Genomic DNA, 18,590 nt, shown 5'->3' with positions numbered 1-18,590 from the left:
CTGTACAGCACTGCATGAGCCAACGTAGCAGGGGCATCAAACATGGCAAGGAGGCCTACAGGAGGAGCATAGAGAGCTGCCTCACCGACAGCAACCCCAGGCATTACTGACAGTTTGCACTTTCTGAAGTGTTATCTGGTACATCAGCATTACAGGTTAGTAGGGCAAGCCACTAAATTAAAGAACCCACGGCCCTACTCAGTGCTGCAACACCCCTTTGATCTAATTTGAATACTAGCTACATGGGTTGGGTGCTACACTATGATTCACTGAGTGTTTCTTCTTCACACACTATGTGCTTATACACCTCTCTGCATTTAATCATTAGTTATTGTTAAGTTATTAATCTCTGGCTCTCTTCACACGTGTTCACACGTATCATGACAGAACTGGGCATGATCTTTAAAATAACATCTACTGTCAGTGACATCAGAGGAATGAACAAAGTGTGTGTAACAGTAGCCTGATGACTTCATACTTCACCTGAACAGTCTCAGCAGGATCCACCATGATTGCTCTCCATGTCTCTTTGTGCTAATCCCACTAAAGCTTCCTGAGGAAGTAAACTCAGAACAGAAGCTCTGATATTTGTATAACCTTCTTCCACAACATAATCTTCATTTCCTCTAAATTTCCAGCAGCTGATGTAACAGGATTAGTCAGCAGGTCATGGGTAGATTAACATACATTTGACCCTTTGGCCTGTGAGGAGATGTCATCATAGAATCCACTCTCAGGGACAGCAGGATGTGTTTTCTTAATATAAATAATTGAATGAATGAATGAATGAATGAATTCTAACCCTCTGAATGTGATGATGAGATGATTGTGGAAGAGGAGAGGTGGTTATGGTTATAAGTTATGGCTCTTTAAAGACTTTAAGTAAAATAATAAAATATATGTGCATTTATATCCAACAGTGAATTGGTGTATACTGAAGACTGAGCAGTAAAGATGAGCTCAGACTCTTCATCAGTTTCTGTCCTGCACACACTGACCGTCTGTTCTCTGTGACAACAGCGACCCTTACAAACCTTCTTCATATTATTCTGTTTTCTTTACACCAGATGACGGCAGAATGCAGGTGAAAAACTTTATTTAAAACATCAAAGGTTGAAAAATATATCTGTAGTATCAACTTCTTAAAGCATTTGGGTAAATAGTGTGAACTTTCACCTCTTAACTGTGAACTTTCAGCCTCAGATTCTAAAGTTTGATATTTAATTTACTGAGGAGACTTTTTAAATTTTAGAGGCAAAACTCATCAGAGAGACATTAAAGCGTTTTACTTTTAAGATCCAAATTATGAGATTCTAAAAAACAACTTCACCCATTCACATGGCGTGATCTCAGACTGAAACTTTAACTGAGCGTCCAAATTCAGACCGTCATTGTGAAAAGTGAGAATTTCTGGTCAGAGGAGGGTTGGGAAAGGAAAAGGGAACAGGTTTTATTGTAAGTTTTATTGTTCCCTCATTTTGGGAAACCCAGAGTTTTATCGTGTAGTTAGAGAACGCACTTTTCAAGACCTGCTCTGTGCTCTACTGCAAATCATGAAGACGATATCACAACAATTCATTTCTTCACCAGAGTAAAATGAACAAGCTTTTTAAAGGCGATATCACAAGGCGTGGTAACTTATTTGATTACACTAGGGTTTAAGTAGATATACTGTTTATGCACATTAAACATATAAAATGGTATAAATACATTCAATATATTAAACTAAAGCTGGAGCTTATTTATTACATATAAATATAATTTGTTACTGCTAACTTACAGATTTTCGAATTGTTAATATTTGGCTTCTGAACATTAAACGTTTGAGTGTGTCAGATATATTTTAATATACTTGTTAAGAATAGAATTCGTTTTTATCTGACTATTTACTCGGGTTTGACGTTATTTATTTATTTTACCATCTCACTATTTCCGGTTTAGTGGTAGCTGTCTTTGTTCCATTATTTTATTTAATAAAGTTTTGGTTGTAAAAAAAAAAAAAAGTGACGTAAACGCGTAGACGTCAGCAGATGTAAACAAAGCAGGGAGCTGTCAGACTGATCGGTGATCAGACTGATTGATGAGCTGCTTCTGGAGCCCTCGCTGATGATACCGAGCCGGTTCGTTCCGTCCAGACTTCCGGGAACACAGTGTGATCTCTGAGCGGACCTAACGGCAGCCTGCGCGTTAGCAACATGGAAGACAACAAGGTGAGCTAGCTAAGGACTGCTAACGGCTAAAGGAAACTGCGGGGTACTAATTAGTAGCTTTAACTAGTCAACGTCTGGTCACTTCACCTTTGTCAGTGTCGATAGTGTCGTTAACCTCCTATGACCTGCCGTCCACATATGTGGACATCACATTTTGGGTTATTTAGACCAAAATACTGAATTTTGCTCTACAAGGGCCTGATATCCACTTACAAGGACATTATACTGCTACTGGTCTATCAAAATTTTAAACGACTATGCTCTTATATGGCTCTCATTTTTCTTAAAAACAAAAATTGTTTTTACATTCATCGGGCCCCAATATACCCAAATATCAAAGAGAAATTAAAAATGCATGCAGTGGAAGAGTTCGGGTCTTAGGAGGTTAAAGAAGGAATCACTTTAATGGGCTAGATTACAGCTGTGTATCCTGTGTGCTAACCGAGGTTACGTTAGCTCCCCGTGCCGTAAACATGTTTATTTCAGGAAGGATAAGAAATTATTATTTATAGAACAACAAACCTGCTGTAAACTGTCTGCAGCTCACAAGAAGTTTATTTATTTAATGCTGATATTCATCAGCTGTCAGATATTATTAAAAAAAACCTTCCTGCTGTCCTCACACCGAGGTCTGAGGGACTTCAGGACTGCTGACGCTGTTTTCCAGTGTTCTGATTGGTGAGTAGAAGTCAGTCGTACTTGTTGGATGATACAGTAACGAAATACTTTGTTACTGTATCTGTAGTTTACTTAAGTAGGTTTTTTTTTCTGACTAGTTTTTAACTTTTACTCCCTGCATGTTTAAACAAATATCTTAACTTTCTACTCGTCACTGTTTCAGACAGGCTCGTTACTTTTCCTTTAACTGATTTGAGGGGAGTCATTATTTCAGTCACTGCGAGCCTCCAAACTTAAAACCAATCTGAGCCTAAACAGAAACACATAAAAGGAAATCCCATTCGTTTATTAATCACCAGGCGATGTGGCATAAAAAGAGATGTAGTCAGGGGTTACAGTGGGCCGGAGTTTTGATTTATTTATTCATTTATTACGTTTTTAAATTTTTATTTTTTTAACACAACACTAGAACGACTGCAGGTGTCCATAGGTTGTGTTCACAGTACTTCAGCATCTAGCTAGCTACTGAAGAGGAGCGAGGATAAAGGGAGTAACATTTTGTGTTAGGTAATTTGAAATGCAGCACTTTAACAAACATCAGCAAACACACGAACTGTTTGTGTGCAGTTTGTCACACAGTTGCTAGCTAAAGGTCCAGCTTCTGTATTTCACAGGGAGAGAAAAGAAAGAGGGGTAACTACACTCAGAGATGGAGAAAGATAAGAAAGGACAGGAAACGAAGAAGAGAGCTTAGATTTAAAAGGACGGCTCATTTAAAGCTTACTCGTAAGTCCTCATCAAGTATGTTATCCAATCAGATATTGGGTCTGTACATGTGCAACTGTGTTTTTTCATATTGTGAAACATGCTAAACAAACTGAGGTAGACTTAACTGTGTTATTTAAGGCCTGCATGAAAATCATCTGCAGGTTAGTGCAGGATAAACAGCTTAGTTTGCTGTACTGTGATGGATTTAAAGTAAAGAACAGTATGTGACTGGTGCACAGTGGCTGTGGTTCCATGGTCAGATTTACTTTACATGAAGTGTAGCAGAGAGTCATTTGAATTTTAGCTTATGATGCTGAGACTCATTCACTGAATTCCACCTTCATACCAACTTTATAGTGTCTAATATAAAGACAGCATAAACAGTGTACTGTGAGTGTATGGAAATCAGCCAGGACAACTCATGAAACATCTGCTCACATCTGGTTGAATTCAGGTGTGTAAATCCACAAAGAGCAGCAGGTCAGCTGATCACAACCTGTACACTAAGAAAATTTACTGGAGCTCTCAGTAGAAATTATAGTGAGTTATGATATTTTTTCCCCAACACTGAGCAATTAAAACTGATTTTAGTGTTCACCCACCTGCTGAATCCACTCTAGCCCCTGACTGCATTCATTTTGTTGTTTAAAAGTAAAGTCACCCTCTACAATGCAGGCACCAGAAAAGAGTTTTTATTTTCCTTCCTGTTCATGTTCTACTTAACCGATTCAAGCTGAGTACAATTATTGGAAATAAAATTTAGACTGAAATAAAGTTTGTATTCATATCGACTAATATTGTTATGTCATGACATTCATATAACACAAGGCTCAGTCAATGCTGCATAAAAATAGGTGGAGGAAATGTTCTTTGAGGAGCTACTTTTTCTTTCTCTGAGTACATTTCAGAGCTGGTACTTTTTTTTACTTTTACTTGAATAAAAATTCAACTTTTACTGGAGTATTTTTTTAACAGTAGTATTGTAGAGAATGTGTGTACTTTTGCCAACTCTGCTCATTCAGGTCTAGTCTGGAAGCTAATTTGAGAGCTTTCACTGTAAATGAACTTTAGCACATCCAGGCGTTCTGTGTGTGAGCTGGCTCAACCAATCCATTCAGAAATAACAGGTATCACCTCTCTGCTCAAAGCACATTAACAGACCTGGTGGTGTCTGCTGGTGGTGTCTCTGTCCTGTGTCTAATTTATCGCTCGTGTCTGCTTGTCATCAGATGGCGGGCAAAGTGAAGAAGCCGGGAAAACGCGGCCGTAAACCTGCCAAAATCGACCTGAAGGCCAAACTGGAGCGAAGCCGGCAGAGCGCCCGCGAGTGCCGAGCCCGGAAGAAGCTAAGGTACCAGTACCTGGAGGAGTTGGTTTCCAGTAAGGAGAGAGCCATCTGCGCCTTGCGGGAGGAGCTTGAGATGGTGAGACAACACCAGTTAGACATGAACTCAGATTTCAAACACATGATTGAGCTCTGTGCCAAAGAGAAGCTTCATAACACCGACCACAGAGGTCAGACACTCCCAGTTTAAACACACAAGTCTCTCTGCGCTCCGTTTCCTGGTATTTAAATAAAGTTTGAAAATGGGGCGCACACAAATGTAAATGGCCTGCATTTGTATAGTGCTTTTCTAGTCCATAGGACCCCAAAGCGCTTTACACTACATTCACACACACATTCACACACTGGCGATAGCAAGCTACATTGTAGCCACAGCTGCCCTGGGGCGCACTGACAGAGGCGAGGCTGCCGGATACAGGCGCCACCGGGCCCTCTGACCACCACCAGTAGGCAAACATGGGGTTAGTATCTTGCCCAAGGATATTTGGCATGCAGCCAGAATGCAGCCTGGGATCGAACCACCGACCTTCTGATTAGTGACTGACCTGCTCTGCCACCTGAGCTACAGCCACCCCATGTCACAATTAACATTACTTCACCCAGTTTCTGTTGAGAGTAAAAACACGACCGCAGTCACCTGGACAGGTACAACTGCAGCTCTCTGGGCGATGAGTCAGGAGTTTAACTTCAGCTGTGCTTTTAGTTTCCAGTGGTTATGAGAACACGATGAAGGTCAGGTCAAATGCTCGTCATATATATTCATCGTATATAGACTGTTAACTTGCTGTTCACTTGTCTCCTGTCGTCCTCCTGCAGTACAAGCAGTGGTGTTCGGCCATGGATCAGGGCAAGATTCCGTCAGAGATTAAAGCTCTGCTCACCGGAGACGATCAGAAAATGCCTCCAAGCGGTGGCAACAAGACGTCCAAGAACAGCAAGAACAACATCAGTAGCAGCAATGGGCAGAGTTAGACGCTTTTCCACCTCCTTCTCCTGCTCCTCTCCTGCATTTCATCACTCACACAGGACTCATGAGACCTTTAAACCTCCAGAGAATAAACCTCCCTCTGTTCTCAGCACGGAGGTTCACCTCCTCGTACAGTGCATGTAGTAACCCTCACAGCCAGCAGGGGGGGTACAAAAGCTCCTGGCTGCAGGTCAGATCCGACATCTTCACACAGAAGCAGCAGAAAGTTGTTTGTGGAGCTGAAGCTTAATCACCATTCCAGTGAATAAAGATGTTAAACTTGAGAACACAAATACATGCTCTGAACTGAGGATCAATGTCTTTCTGTGGTGGTTTGCAGGTCACATGACTTACTCCTGTTTCTAAACTCTTATAGTGACGTGTGTGTGCAGCTGTTGGACAGCTGCTGTGTTATTGTTGTCTGGTCATCGGGTCAAGCCGGGCTTTCCTCTGGTTTGATCCTGATAACATTTGTGAGCTGAAGGACTGACTAAACCAGCAGCGAGCAGGTCGGCGCCCGCGGCTTCTTTTCACGCACTAAAATCTGAAATCTTGTTTCTGAACAGCTTGTAAGCTCTTTTTTTTTTTTGTGCACCTTTGTAAACATAGCTGAAGCACTTTGTTTTAAGATTGTAGAAAATGTGTGTTTAAAATGTCTAAGAGCAAATAAATAAATAAACTGTTTGATCCTCAGTGAAGCTCAGAGTATCTTCTGTTCATGCATGAATCTGAGGACGGGATAGTTAAGATTCATGCATGGATCCCAAACATTTGTACTTACAGCAGGTAATGAGTGTCCCGTAAACAATGTACAGATTAATGCAGACTCACAGGAAGTGCTGTGACTGTCTGCAGGAAGGAAGAGAGGGACTTTGGATGAAACACAGTCTCAAGACTATGGGATCTGATTGCACTGATGTTAGTGCAGCAACTGCACGGACGGAGCCACCGTGTTCATTCTGCAGGGACTGTGGAACATTTAAAGTGCAAGTTGGTACACACATTTACCTTCTATGAAAAACAAGGTCTACAATAAAAACTCAGGTGAGGCTCAGCAAGTCACAGAATCAGGTAAACATAACCTGAGACTAAGAGAAGCATGTGATGTTTCCCATTGTGTCATCATTTATTACACACTGAGCAGTCTGCAGAGGCACTGTGTGAAAACCTCAGTGCGTTGTTACTGCATCCATATCAGTTAATCAATGGACTTGATTATCTGACCATAAGCAAACAAGAGCACCTCTATCAAGCTGCTGCTGTAACACAGGTGAGCGACACCTGTAGATCAATGCAGGTCACTGCTGCTGAAAGAGATCCAACCAAATCCTAGAGTTTCTCAGTGTTTTTGAGCTTTAGTCAAATACACGATGACGCAGTGGATTATGTGGTGCACTGACCTAATGTTAGGACCAACTAATGCTCGTAACCTTGCAGCAATGTTGCAGCTCACCCCTGATCTGTAATGTATATGCAGACTTCAGATATCCACACTTTAGCGTGCACAAGTCTCAGATGTACTAATGCCTTAAAAACAGAAAGAGGTGAATGTGCAGCAATGACTTTACTGACTTCATTAAATTTCACTCTCTAAAAGCTTGCTTCTGTTTCTCTGTCTTTTGTCTTCTGGAACATTTTCCTGGATATTCCCACAAAAACTCATAAATTTCCTTCATATAACAAATCATCTTTAATCACACTGATCAAACTTCATGAGAACTGATCACAGCTACAAACATCCATTTGATCTCAAGTCTGGATATTTCAGCACACTGGAAGGAGGACAAATATTCAGGTTCTATCCCTGTCGAGCGTTTCCACACAGCAGTGCTGAGGATGATGTTGAGGAACCCATCTCAATCAGAAATTACAGGACTTAAGTCCCTCTGCAATCGCACTTTAAGATTTAAGCTACCGATCCACACCAAACGAGTTCTGCCTTGATGCTTTTTAAGAACTAAGCACCATTCTGAAAGTGAACCGAATCAAACAGTGTCTGCATGTTGTCATGTTTAGCTATGACCACTCAGCTAAGTTTGAACCTGAATGGGTCTTGCTGACATGGTTGTTAAAGTCATAATTGATCCTGATTGTATTCCAATGATTCAGCCCAGTTTATTTGAACAAGCTTGGATCCCGGGCTTTGGTATATAACCAGCTCACCGTTACTCAGTCATTGTGACAAAGCAGATAATGTCAGTGTTAACATTTTAGCCTTTACTAACATTAGCATCTACCACGTACATTACTGTAGCAAACCAGATGCAGTTACAAGACTTTTATGATCGATGACCACACAGAAAGTTAGCTAGCTAACAAGTTGACATCAAAACACAAAATGGAATTTATCCATGGAGAATGATCCATCAAAACACAGCACGAAAACAAATTCTGATTGAAATCTGAAGTATAAAAATCACCAATATGGCTGCTATAGGGTTTCTCACATCACAAAAAGCCCTTTATACAATCTGAACACATTCGGTAAACGTTTTACTTAAATACAGTGCTAGCATGTTAGCCTCCAGCTAATTCACCTGCCACCACTGGCACTGCTATGTTAGACAAGTTTATGTTTGTGAGTTCAGTTTTAAAGCTGTCCAAGCTCATTCACACAAAGGTATTTGGAGGGTTCGCATTAGTGGGCCAAGCTACCTTCTTTTCTTTAGCTTCTCGGTCAAATGTATCGTAGACTGAGTCTTTAGTCACCATCTTTGCTTGCACTGGGATGTCCACCACCCCAACATAATTCTTTTTGGCCATGCGGGAGCTTGCGGTGATGGTGTAGGCATTACTGCGGTAGCATTTCATGGATGACATGCAGAATGTCTCCCGCATGCCACGTCTGAAGTTTGCATTGTAGACAGAATACAGGGTGGGTTTGGATGCTGTGGAGCTGAAGGAGATCCAGGAGATGGCTGTGAAGAAAAGCAGTCCCTGCCTGCTGGGCCCATCAGACTCCCTCGGATGCCACAGTTGGGCAAGATAGAAGGGTGTCCAGGTGAGGAAGAAAACAGAATTAAGCATAAGGAACATTTTGATGGTCTTGACTTTAGTCCGCGGGACAATGTTCATTGTCCGCCGCACAGTGTGGCCATCAGCACTGATCCTCCAGATGTACCTGACCACCCTCTGGTAGAATGATATGATCAATCCAGCAGGGACCAGAAAACCAATGAGAAGGTGAACTGCTGCGTAGACTATGCTGCCCCAGCTCTCAGGAAGGAAAAAGTCACAATGACTGTCTGTAGATGTAGATCCATAGAAGAAGAGGCAGGGGGAGACGAAGGCTGCATCAAATAACCACGAAGCCAGAATCATCTTCTTTGCCTTTTCTCTGGACACTTTGAAGCTGAGGGGATAGACGATTGTGTAGAAGCGGTCTATTGAGATCGAAAGCAGGACGTAGACCTGCACACCTGGACAAAGGTGCTGTAGATAGCGCACAGCCTTGCAAGCTGCTGTGCTCATTGGCCAACGTCCAGAGGCAACCTGCAAGAGGACGAATGGGGCACAACCGAGGCTCATGAGCAGGTCCGCGCAGGCCATAGACACCACAAAATAGTTGGTTGTGGACTGAGTCCGTCGGCTTCGGTGGATGACCAGGCATACGAGGGCATTTCCCAAGATGGAGACCAGCCATAGAACCCCAAATACCAAGCCTAGGACGGCAACCTCACCTGAAGTCAGCTCATCAGGGACAGAGGTAGTATTCAACTGGCCGGTGGACGTGCCCTCGAGGCTGCAGAGGGGAGTTGTGGGTAAGGTTGCCAGGACAGTTGAGTTTTCTCTCTTGGAGTAGTTAAATGACATCTGATACATGAACGATGGCAAGTAGATGGAGGGATTGACACCGACTGTGTTTGATGTCTGGGCATACACCATTGCTGTACTGCTGGGTCAGAGAGCAGCTGTGGAGACACAGACATTTGGCATTAGAAAAACCACAACCAAATTAATGTTTGGGAAATATTTTTCAACATAAACTGTTTATTTATCCCAACAATACTCCTGATTACCAGATACAATCGACAGCTCCTCACAATCCCTACACCAAGTTATTACTCAACAATAAATAGTTCAGACATGCAAAATAAAAAGGTTTGTTGGTTGTTTGGTGGTTAGATAGACTACTGCTGGTCATCTTTCAGAAAGGTGTGAGGCTCAAGAAGTAATGAGATTTGTTTTATTGGCGAGATACGTAGGTTAATGGCAAATTTTTTGATAGATACAAAGGTAGGTAGTTAGGAGAATGGGTCGTTGGTGTGTGAACAGATAGTCAAGTTAGTTGACAGGTACGTAGATTGGTATTCTGGTAGGTAGATGAGGTCATTGGGTAGAATAGCTGGTTTGTGAAAGCACCATAGGTTATTAGATTGGCAAGTCAAGTGGTTAGGAAAATTGATTGATTAATAGTTGGCTGAGTGGTATGTTGGCAGGTGTGCTAACAAAAGATAGAAACTGCTTTATCTCATGAGGCCCACCTGTCTCAATGTTGTAGCCAACATCAGGTGAAAATTAGTGACAGGCTAGTCATTCTTCGTTTAGATTTGAAAATCAAAATCGACTGTGCCTAATATTAGTTAATGCTAACTTGCATGCTAATGTTGATAGATTACTAGCTATCGATGTGTCCTGAATAGATAAGGTCAGCCGTACTACCCAAATGCCACAGTTGGGTTGCTAACTTAGCATCATCAACTAATGTGACAAAATAACCTTGTAATATTATTGCTAGTAAAATACAATCTCAGTACCAAATTACTTCACCAATGAAATGTTTATTACTGTTTTCTGGAGCACTACCAGGATGCAGGGGTGGATAGCCAGCTAGCTTTAATTTAGCTACACTAGCAGTTTCATTGCATTCAAACTCTGAATGTAGTTCAGTTAAAGGCCAAAGAAGTCATTAATAAGAGTTTGTTGATGTTGCACAGGGAGCTTAAATAGATTGCAGGGTTAGTCAGAATTAGCGTCATTGATACACAGCTCCAGAAGCTTGTTTGTAGATTGGCATTGAGATAAAGAGTGAAGGATATGGTCGGTTGGTAAGTTGGTAGGAAGTTTGAAAGTTTGGTTTGTTGTTTGGATATCAGATAGTTAGCAGTAAGTAAGTTAGCTGAGAGTCATACTGGTGAGTTTAAATAAGATAAGATAAGATAAGATAAGACTATTGATCCCACAACGAGGAAATTTTTGCGTTACCTCAACTTAGGTCAGAAGGAAAATACAAAAAATACAAATAAAATACAAACAAATAAAAAGATACGTAAGATAATACACTATATACAACGGTAGCATACACAGTAAGTGATTATGGTTTGTTCATGTCACAGCCATGCTCATCTCTGAGTTCTAATTAAAACATTTACAGAGGGTGATCTTTGCTCAGTAGGAATTCTACTTGGGACTTGAAATCATGGACAGGAGCGTTAATGAAGCCGTAGTTCTACTTCAGAAGTCACGTCTGGGGAAATGTAGAATCTCCAGATATTAAAAAAGTGAGGAAGCTGTTTATGTTTTCTTAAAATCCAGGAAATGTCAGAGGCAGCAGTGCTCAGGACTGTTTTATGGAAACACAGCTGCATGTTTTCCTCTCAGGTACAAGACAAACTCCACCACATGGAACTATTCATCATCACCGTCCTCATCTCCACCTCAGAACTTAATTCCCAGTCAGTGCTGCAGCTGATTTGATTAATCCTCCATAGAGAGCCGGCTCTCCTCTGAGGTCGCTCTTTAAGGATGTGAAGAAGCTCTCAGAGGAGATTCTGTTTATGGCTGCCGTTGTGTTTACTCTTCTGGATTTAACCTTAGCAACCACATCCATCTTGACTGATGGTGGGTAGGTAAACGAGGGAAGCAGGACAACGCAGTTTAAACTAAAGCGTCACCAAAAGAGAGTAAACATAAATCACTCTGAATTATTTAGGTTTTTGGTGTGTTTAGCTTTCTGACATTTCACGCCCCAAATGATTTAGTATAAGGTGTAACTGATAATTAATGCAGACCTGTGCTTTTCCTTATTAACCATCACACACTAAATATTCCTAAAGATATTATTTTTAACTCTCAATCTGTGAGAAAATACACACAGTCACAGCAAGACTTCAGACACAAAACCCCGAGGCTTTCATTATTATATCTGGAGACTTTAACCATGCCACACTGGACTCTACTCTGGCTGCTTTTCACCAGTTTGTGAATTGTTCCACAAGGAGCAACAGGACAATTGACCTACTGTATGCTAATGTGAGAGATGCATACAGAGCCACCCCCCTCCCCCCACTAGGGAAGTCAGACCACAACCTGGTTTACCTACAGCCACAATACACACCCCTCGTCCAAAGGCAGCCTGTCACAACACGCTCCATCCGGAGATGGACCCCAGAAAAGGAGGATGCTCTGAGAGACTGCTATGACACCACAGACTGGGATGTGCTCCTGAGCCCACATGGTGAGGACATAGAGGGGGCGACACACTGTCTTACAGACTACCTCAACTTTTGTGTGGACACAGTCGCCCCTGCTAAGACGGTACGGTGTTATCCTAATAACAAACCGTGGGTAACACAGGAAGTCAAAACTGTCCTCAACATGAAGAAGAAGGCTTTCAGGAGCAAAGTGAAGGAGGAGATGAAAGCAGCACAGCGGGAGGTGAAACGCTGCCTGAGGGAAGCAAAGGACACCTACAGGAGGAAGGTGGAGCAGAAGTTGGAGAGGAACAATATGAGGGAGGTCTGGAATGGTGTGAAAACCATCACAGGCCACAACACCAAGAAAAGCACAGTGGGGGGGACTGTGGAGAAGGCGAACGAACTCAACAACTTCTTCAACAGGTTTGACCAGCCCACAACCCCCCCACCCTCACCCTCACCTTCACTACAGAGTCCTCTCCCCACTCTCCTGCCTCCCTCGCTTCCCCCCCTTCCTGACACCATGACACCCCCCTCCTCCAATCCCTCTCTCAGCAGCAAGACATCTCCCCCCCTCCCCTCCTCCCAAACATCTCCCAGTGTCACAGTGGATCAGGTCAGGAGGCAACTGAGGAAGCTTCGCCCCAGAAAGGCAGCAGGCCCAGACAAGGTGTGTCCTAGGATGCTAAAGGCGTGTGCTGCTGAACTTGGGGAGCCGCTACAACGAGTCTTCAACCTCAGTCTGCGACTGGGGAGAGTGCCCGCCCTCTGGAAGACATCCTGCATCGTCCCGGTCCCCAAAAAGAACCGGCCCAATGAGCTGAATGACTTCCGACCGGTGGCACTGACGTCACATCTTATGAAGACTCTAGAGCGGCTCTTCCTCAACCTCCTCCGACCACAGGTACAACATGCCCAGGACCCACTACAGTTTGCATACAAGGCGGGTGTCGGAGGGGAGGATGCCATCCTGTACCTCCTACACAGAGCCCACTCACACCTGGATGGGGGAAAAGGCACGGTCAGGATCCTGTTTCTTGACTTTTCCAGTGCCTTTAATACCATCCGGCCCTGTATGCTTCAGGAAAAACTGAACAGGATGGAGGTGGACCCCTGCCTGGTGGCTTGGATCTCCGACTACCTCACCGACAGACCACAGTACGTCAGGCTGAAGGACATCACGTCTGACACTGTGGTCAGCAGCACAGGAGCACCACAGGGAACTGTGCTGTCCCCTCTTCTCTTCACCCTGTACACCTCTGACTTATGCTACAACTCTGAATTATGCCACATTCAGAAGTTTGCAGATGACACAGCCATCATGGGGTGTATCTGGGATGATCAGGAAGAGGAGTACAGAAGTCTGGTGAGGAACTTTGTCGCATGGAGTCACACAAACCACCTGCAACTCAACACCTCAAAGACTAAGGAACTGGTTGTGGACTTCGGGAGGTCCAGAGAAGGTCCACTGCCGGTTCAGATAGAGGGGGAGGAGGTGGAGGTGGTCAACAAGTACAAGTACCTCGGGCTGTGGGTGGACAATAAACTGGACTGGTCATGCAACACAGAGCACCTGTATAAAAAAGCCCAAAGCCGACTGTACTTCCTCAGGAGGCTGAGGTCTTTTAACATCTGCAGGAAGCTCCTGAGGATGTTTTACCAGTCGGTGGTTGCTGGAGTACTTTTCTATGCTGTGGTGTGCTGGGGGAGCAGCACAGCAAAGAAGGACTCATGCAGGCTAGAGAAACTGATCAGGAGGGCTAGCTCTGTGGTCGGCATGAAGCTGGACACTCTGGTGACAGTGGCAGAGAAAAGGACACTAAAGAAACTGCTGGACATTATGGACAATGCTGGGCATCCTCTGCACACAGCCATAAACAATCAGAAGAGTCTGTTCAGTGACAGGTTGCTTCTCCCCAAGACAAGAACTAACAGACTTAAAAACTCCTTTGTCCCACACGCCATCAAACTGTTTAACTCCTCTCTGGAGGGGAGAGGGAGGGGAAACAGGAGGACAAAGGAGGGGGGAACAACTAAGCTGTAGTGCCTCTTCACCTCACTGTACAATACCTTGTGCAATACTTTTGTAAATAGTCAACAGTGCAATAGACTCAATACTTGAAATGTGCAATTCACTTGTATTTTTATTTTTTTATTCCTATTTATTCTATTTATCCCCTTTGTATATTTTATTTATATTTGTTTCTGTATTTATATATGTGTGTGTGTGTGTGTGTGTGTGTGTGTGTGTGTGTGTGTGTGTGTGTGTGTGTGTGTGTGTGTGTGTGTGTGTGTGTATATATTTATATATATATAACAATTCTGTAACTGTAACTTCGGTCGTTGCTGTGCTTTTTTTGGAAATCGAATTTCCCAGAGGAACCCACCCGAGGGATTAATAAAGTTCTATCTTATCTTATCTTATCTCTTATCAATCATGCAAAGCTACTCTAGAAGAGTCCAGGAATAAGAGTATGAAGCTGGAAATGAACAGAATAAGGTTACCTTTAATAATTACTTAAATAAGTCTCCAGCTGTAATTTAACCCTGCTGTAAATCTTTCATATTATAAACAACACATGCAGACATTTGAAAACAAAAAGTGTAAATGTAAATGTACATTTAAATTATTGATCTGGATTAATTCCACTCTGATATAAACACAAAGGACTCAAAGCGAACAGTTTACTTCATCCATAACCAGGATACTAATAATTAATAATGAACACAAAGCACTTTTTACTGAATGACTAATTAATTATTGTTATAATGTCATAAAATTACAAATGTTCATCATCATGCTCTCACACTGCCAGAAACTTTCTCAGTTTTTGTTCAAAATGTTCAGCAACTAAAATCTGATATGTTGATTTACATGAGTTTATTAGAGAATTACAAAACTCCAGATTTAATTTACTTTATTTGCTTTTCATACATAATGTAATTTAAAAAAAAAAATCAGTAACGTTTTTATCCAATAACTGATAATCAGCCGGTTAGGTGTCTGTTTGCCCTGAACTTTAGAGTCAAAAAAGAAGTGATCGATTAATCGATGCATGGAAATAAATGAGCAGCTATGTTTTGTTTGTTTTTGTTTTGTTTGGGGTTTTTTTTGTTTTTTTTTTTACATCAAAGTCCTGATTAAAACAGATCTGTGCAGATGCCGATCTGCTGTACATGGCCAAATGTTTGTGGACAGTTCGATGAAGGCTCTCTAACTGAAATGATTACCTCCTCCATTAAAATACGAATGTGTCTCAGAGGAGGCTGATGATGGTGCTGTAAACCCCGCTGTGACTGATTCCGGCCTGAAGCCCATCATGTCTACCTGCTCACCGCTCACACCAGCACAGTTTGATGAGCTGAGCAGCTGAGAGTCCAGCCTGACCGCTCATGGAAAAACACCGAGCAGGCACACCTGCTGCAGCTGTCCGCCGCGTGCAGCACGTCATGTCCTCTGAATAACGAGTTCAGACTCAGGCCATGTTCTGAATAAATACGGATTAAAAACCAAGATAAGGAAACAAAAGCCTCCATCTTACGTCATTCTAGCCGCTCCTCCGGCTCCTTCCATCCATCAGCAGTCAGCGCGGCGTCACGGATCCTGCCTAAACAACATGTCTGCTGATGAAGAGGAGGATGATGAAGGATGGACGAGGCCGACAAAACCTGCAGGTGATCAAGTGTCCCGGAGTCCGCAGGTGAGGCAGATACGCGCTCAGAGGATGGAGAGACGCTTCATGATGGTGTCTGATTCACAGGAGGAGGAGGTCCGAGCAGCCAGCAGACATCACGGCAGCTGGAGGATGAAGCTGCAGCTGAGGAAGAGGAGGGTGGATGTTTTCTTCTCTGTCAGCAGGGGCGGACCGAGGCTACATGAGGGAATGATGAGCCTCAGCTGAAGACTGCTGTACAGAAGACTGTTTATGCCAATTATATAAAAAACTGAATTGATAATAAATTTAAAAAATACATGAATTTAACAGAAGTGCAGACTGGTTCCAAGTAGAGCTTCAACATGCAACAAGAAGAAACGGGAGTGAGACAAAACATTTTTTTGAACATGCAATTTATTAAAAACAACATTTGAACTGAAACAGGCTTTTTTTTTTTTTTTTTTTTTTTTACAGCTGATCAAACGTTTAAGACTAAAACAAAAAAATAAAAGCAAAAACCCTAACCCTAATGGGGCTGCAGTCTATACCAGTAACGGCCTTAATTTGGATCGAGGATTGTCCAGTGTCTTGTCACCAATTGGCTCCTCCGGCTCAGTGCTTGAAAAATTTTGGGGGGTTTTCCACTTGATTTTTTTGTTCCATAACCCACAGGATCATTTAGGAAATTCCAAATGATTGTCTTACTGCGTCCAACCTCAGCAGTGATGGTGTGCAGCAAGAAACCCTGCTTATGCAGTTCAACAACCCAACAACGTTCAAAAAGGGAAGTTTTTTTGCCTTTGCCATCAGAAGGTGATGACAGTGTGAGCACCTGACAGAAAATGACAATGAATCCATATTTTTGCACAGATTTGGCCTTTTAAAGGCACGTGGTCCTAAACTTTTGATCAGCTGTAAAACAGCCTATTTCAGTTTAAGTGTTGTTTTCAATAAATTGCATGCTCAAATAAATATGTCTTGTCTTCCTCTCATTTGTTGCATGTTGAAGCTCTACTTGGAACCTTGTTAAGATCCAAACATGCAAAATATGATTTTTTTTGCGCCATTTTTCAAATGGTCCACAACTTTTGATATGGACTGTATAATCTCAGATCCCATAAACAACACTGGAGATCTCTGTCCAGAAGAGTGCAGTCCTAGGAACGGCTGTTAGAGGACCCAGGCTTCAAGGAAGAGAGACAAAAATATAGACATTAACAAAAACAATTTTATGATTAAAATGATATAAATAAAATAATCCAAAGTATGACGTCCCTCGGCTACCTTGGGTGTGAGTCTTTCACTCTTGTCCTAATAAAGCCAAAAGTTTTGTTTTGTAGGGGTTTAAAGCAGTGTGGATGAGCGAGGGCGCTGGCTAACAATCTGTCCATCACAGCTCCAGAGTTTGCAACTGGGTTGCACTACAAAAACATCATATAAGTATCATTTATTAGTTCATGTTCATGGATACAAGCTGATGTATTTCAGTATTTTTCATGTCTGTCCCAAGAAGTTGCAACACTTTTATTTGAATCCAAACCCCCATCGTTATCCATGTCTCACAGATTCATCTTTAGTGCCTGAAAGTGAGACGTTTTTAAAGATCACTAAAACATTTTAAATGAGCAACTACAGCTTGACCTATTTTTTAAGACAGATATTTAAAAAGTAAGCACTCATTTTTTTAATTTGTTCACGTTCTGCCTGTTTGTTCCAAAAATGTTGCCAACAGGTAAGTTGCAGAGTTCCCTCTGGTGGACAAACAATGCAACATTAACTGTCATAACATGACTGGAAGGTGTTGCTCTGACCTCTTCTTTACTTTTGTCATTTTCATATATTGGCTGTTACAGTTGCTGGTAGAGATAGATAGGCCTATTCACTGATCCTTATGTTGAGAGATGATCAGGCATCATGAAGACGAACTTTCCCTTTCCCATTCATTCATTGACACCCTAACCCCCTTCTTCTGGTCCCTTTTAATCAGTCAGTGACTCAAATTGGCCAATGAATCCCCCCTTCTGGTGGGATGGGGGCCTGAGCTCACACAGGGCAGGGCTGGTTCAGTGTTTGCTGTTTGTTGTTGTTTACAGCGTCCTGCAGCCTCGGTGTTTCCCATCGACCGTCCTCACTGTCAGCCCGCTATCTCTGTCTCCCAGGCCTTCAACATGTTGGCTCTATAAAAGGAAATGATGTCGTCCATCTGTGGTTATTGGTCCAATGCTGATGGGGGTTGCTTGCGCAGCATATCACCATGACAACCACTGTGCTGAGAAGACCAACAGGCCAGTTGCTATGGGAAACCAACGATGGTGCTAATATGAGAGAGGAGAAGGAATAATCATAACAGACAGTAAAAATGGTAGTAAGAAAATATTTCAGACACTCGTTCATGTAACCAGGTGAAGACGCTTCAAACTGGTGTTTCATGAATTAAAATGGTATCCAATTACTGCCAACAATAGAATTTAAATATTTATTATTTATTTATTTATGTGAGATACAAATAAAAAATTAATAAAAGTCATTATTTGTTATTATTGGCCAATGAAAAAGCTTTAACTATTACTTTAATTTAAAATATTTGGAATTAAAGTAACAGATTTGACC

At 42.3% G+C, this 18,590-nt stretch overlaps 2 protein-coding genes across 3 annotated transcripts; one reads left to right on the top strand and one right to left on the bottom strand.

The window, feature by feature from the left end:
• The first annotated feature begins 2,011 nt into the window (after window positions 1-2,011).
• crebl2 (cAMP responsive element binding protein-like 2) lies at window positions 2,012-6,601 on the top strand. Of its 2 annotated transcripts, none has more exons than XM_085387105.1 (3): window positions 2,012-2,210; window positions 4,826-5,020; window positions 5,758-6,601. In XM_085387105.1, the coding sequence occupies exons 1-3, from the start codon at window positions 2,196-2,198 to the stop codon at window positions 5,911-5,913; spliced, it is 366 nt and encodes a 121-aa protein (XP_085243231.1). In that variant the 5' UTR covers window positions 2,012-2,195; the 3' UTR covers window positions 5,914-6,601. The 2 variants fall into 2 exon arrangements, with proteins under 2 accessions (XP_085243231.1, XP_085243232.1); XM_085387106.1 differs by lacking the exon at window positions 2,012-2,210 and adding an exon at window positions 2,243-2,888.
• A 612-nt stretch (window positions 6,602-7,213) lies between these two features.
• Window positions 7,214-16,087, bottom strand: gpr19 (G protein-coupled receptor 19). Its single transcript, XM_085387104.1, has 2 exons — window positions 15,867-16,087; window positions 7,214-9,819 (listed from the first exon to the last, which is right to left on the bottom strand). Exon 2 carries the CDS (start codon window positions 9,791-9,793, stop codon window positions 8,519-8,521), a length of 1,275 nt encoding a protein of 424 aa, XP_085243230.1. The 5' UTR covers window positions 9,794-9,819; window positions 15,867-16,087; the 3' UTR covers window positions 7,214-8,518.
• Between the last annotated feature and the right edge of the window lie 2,503 nt (window positions 16,088-18,590).

Source organism: Rhamphochromis longiceps, linkage group LG17, assembly GCF_057381845.1.
Source record: "Rhamphochromis longiceps isolate RC_006_pf linkage group LG17, R_longiceps_female_GT1.1, whole genome shotgun sequence".
Lineage (NCBI taxonomy): Eukaryota > Metazoa > Chordata > Actinopteri > Cichliformes > Cichlidae > Rhamphochromis > Rhamphochromis longiceps.
Note: the sequence above shows the minus strand (reverse complement) of the source record. Positions and strands in the feature narration are given on the sequence as shown.

Coding starts and splice junctions, on each gene's coding strand:
- crebl2 (XM_085387105.1), top strand. Junction 5,021..5,757: donor TGCGGGAGGAGCTTGAGATG/GTGAGACAACAC, acceptor GTCCTCCTGCAG/TACAAGCAGTGGTGTTCGGC.
- gpr19 (XM_085387104.1), bottom strand. CDS start 9,793: ATGGTGTATGCCCAGACATCAAACACAGTCGGTGTCAATCCCTCCATC.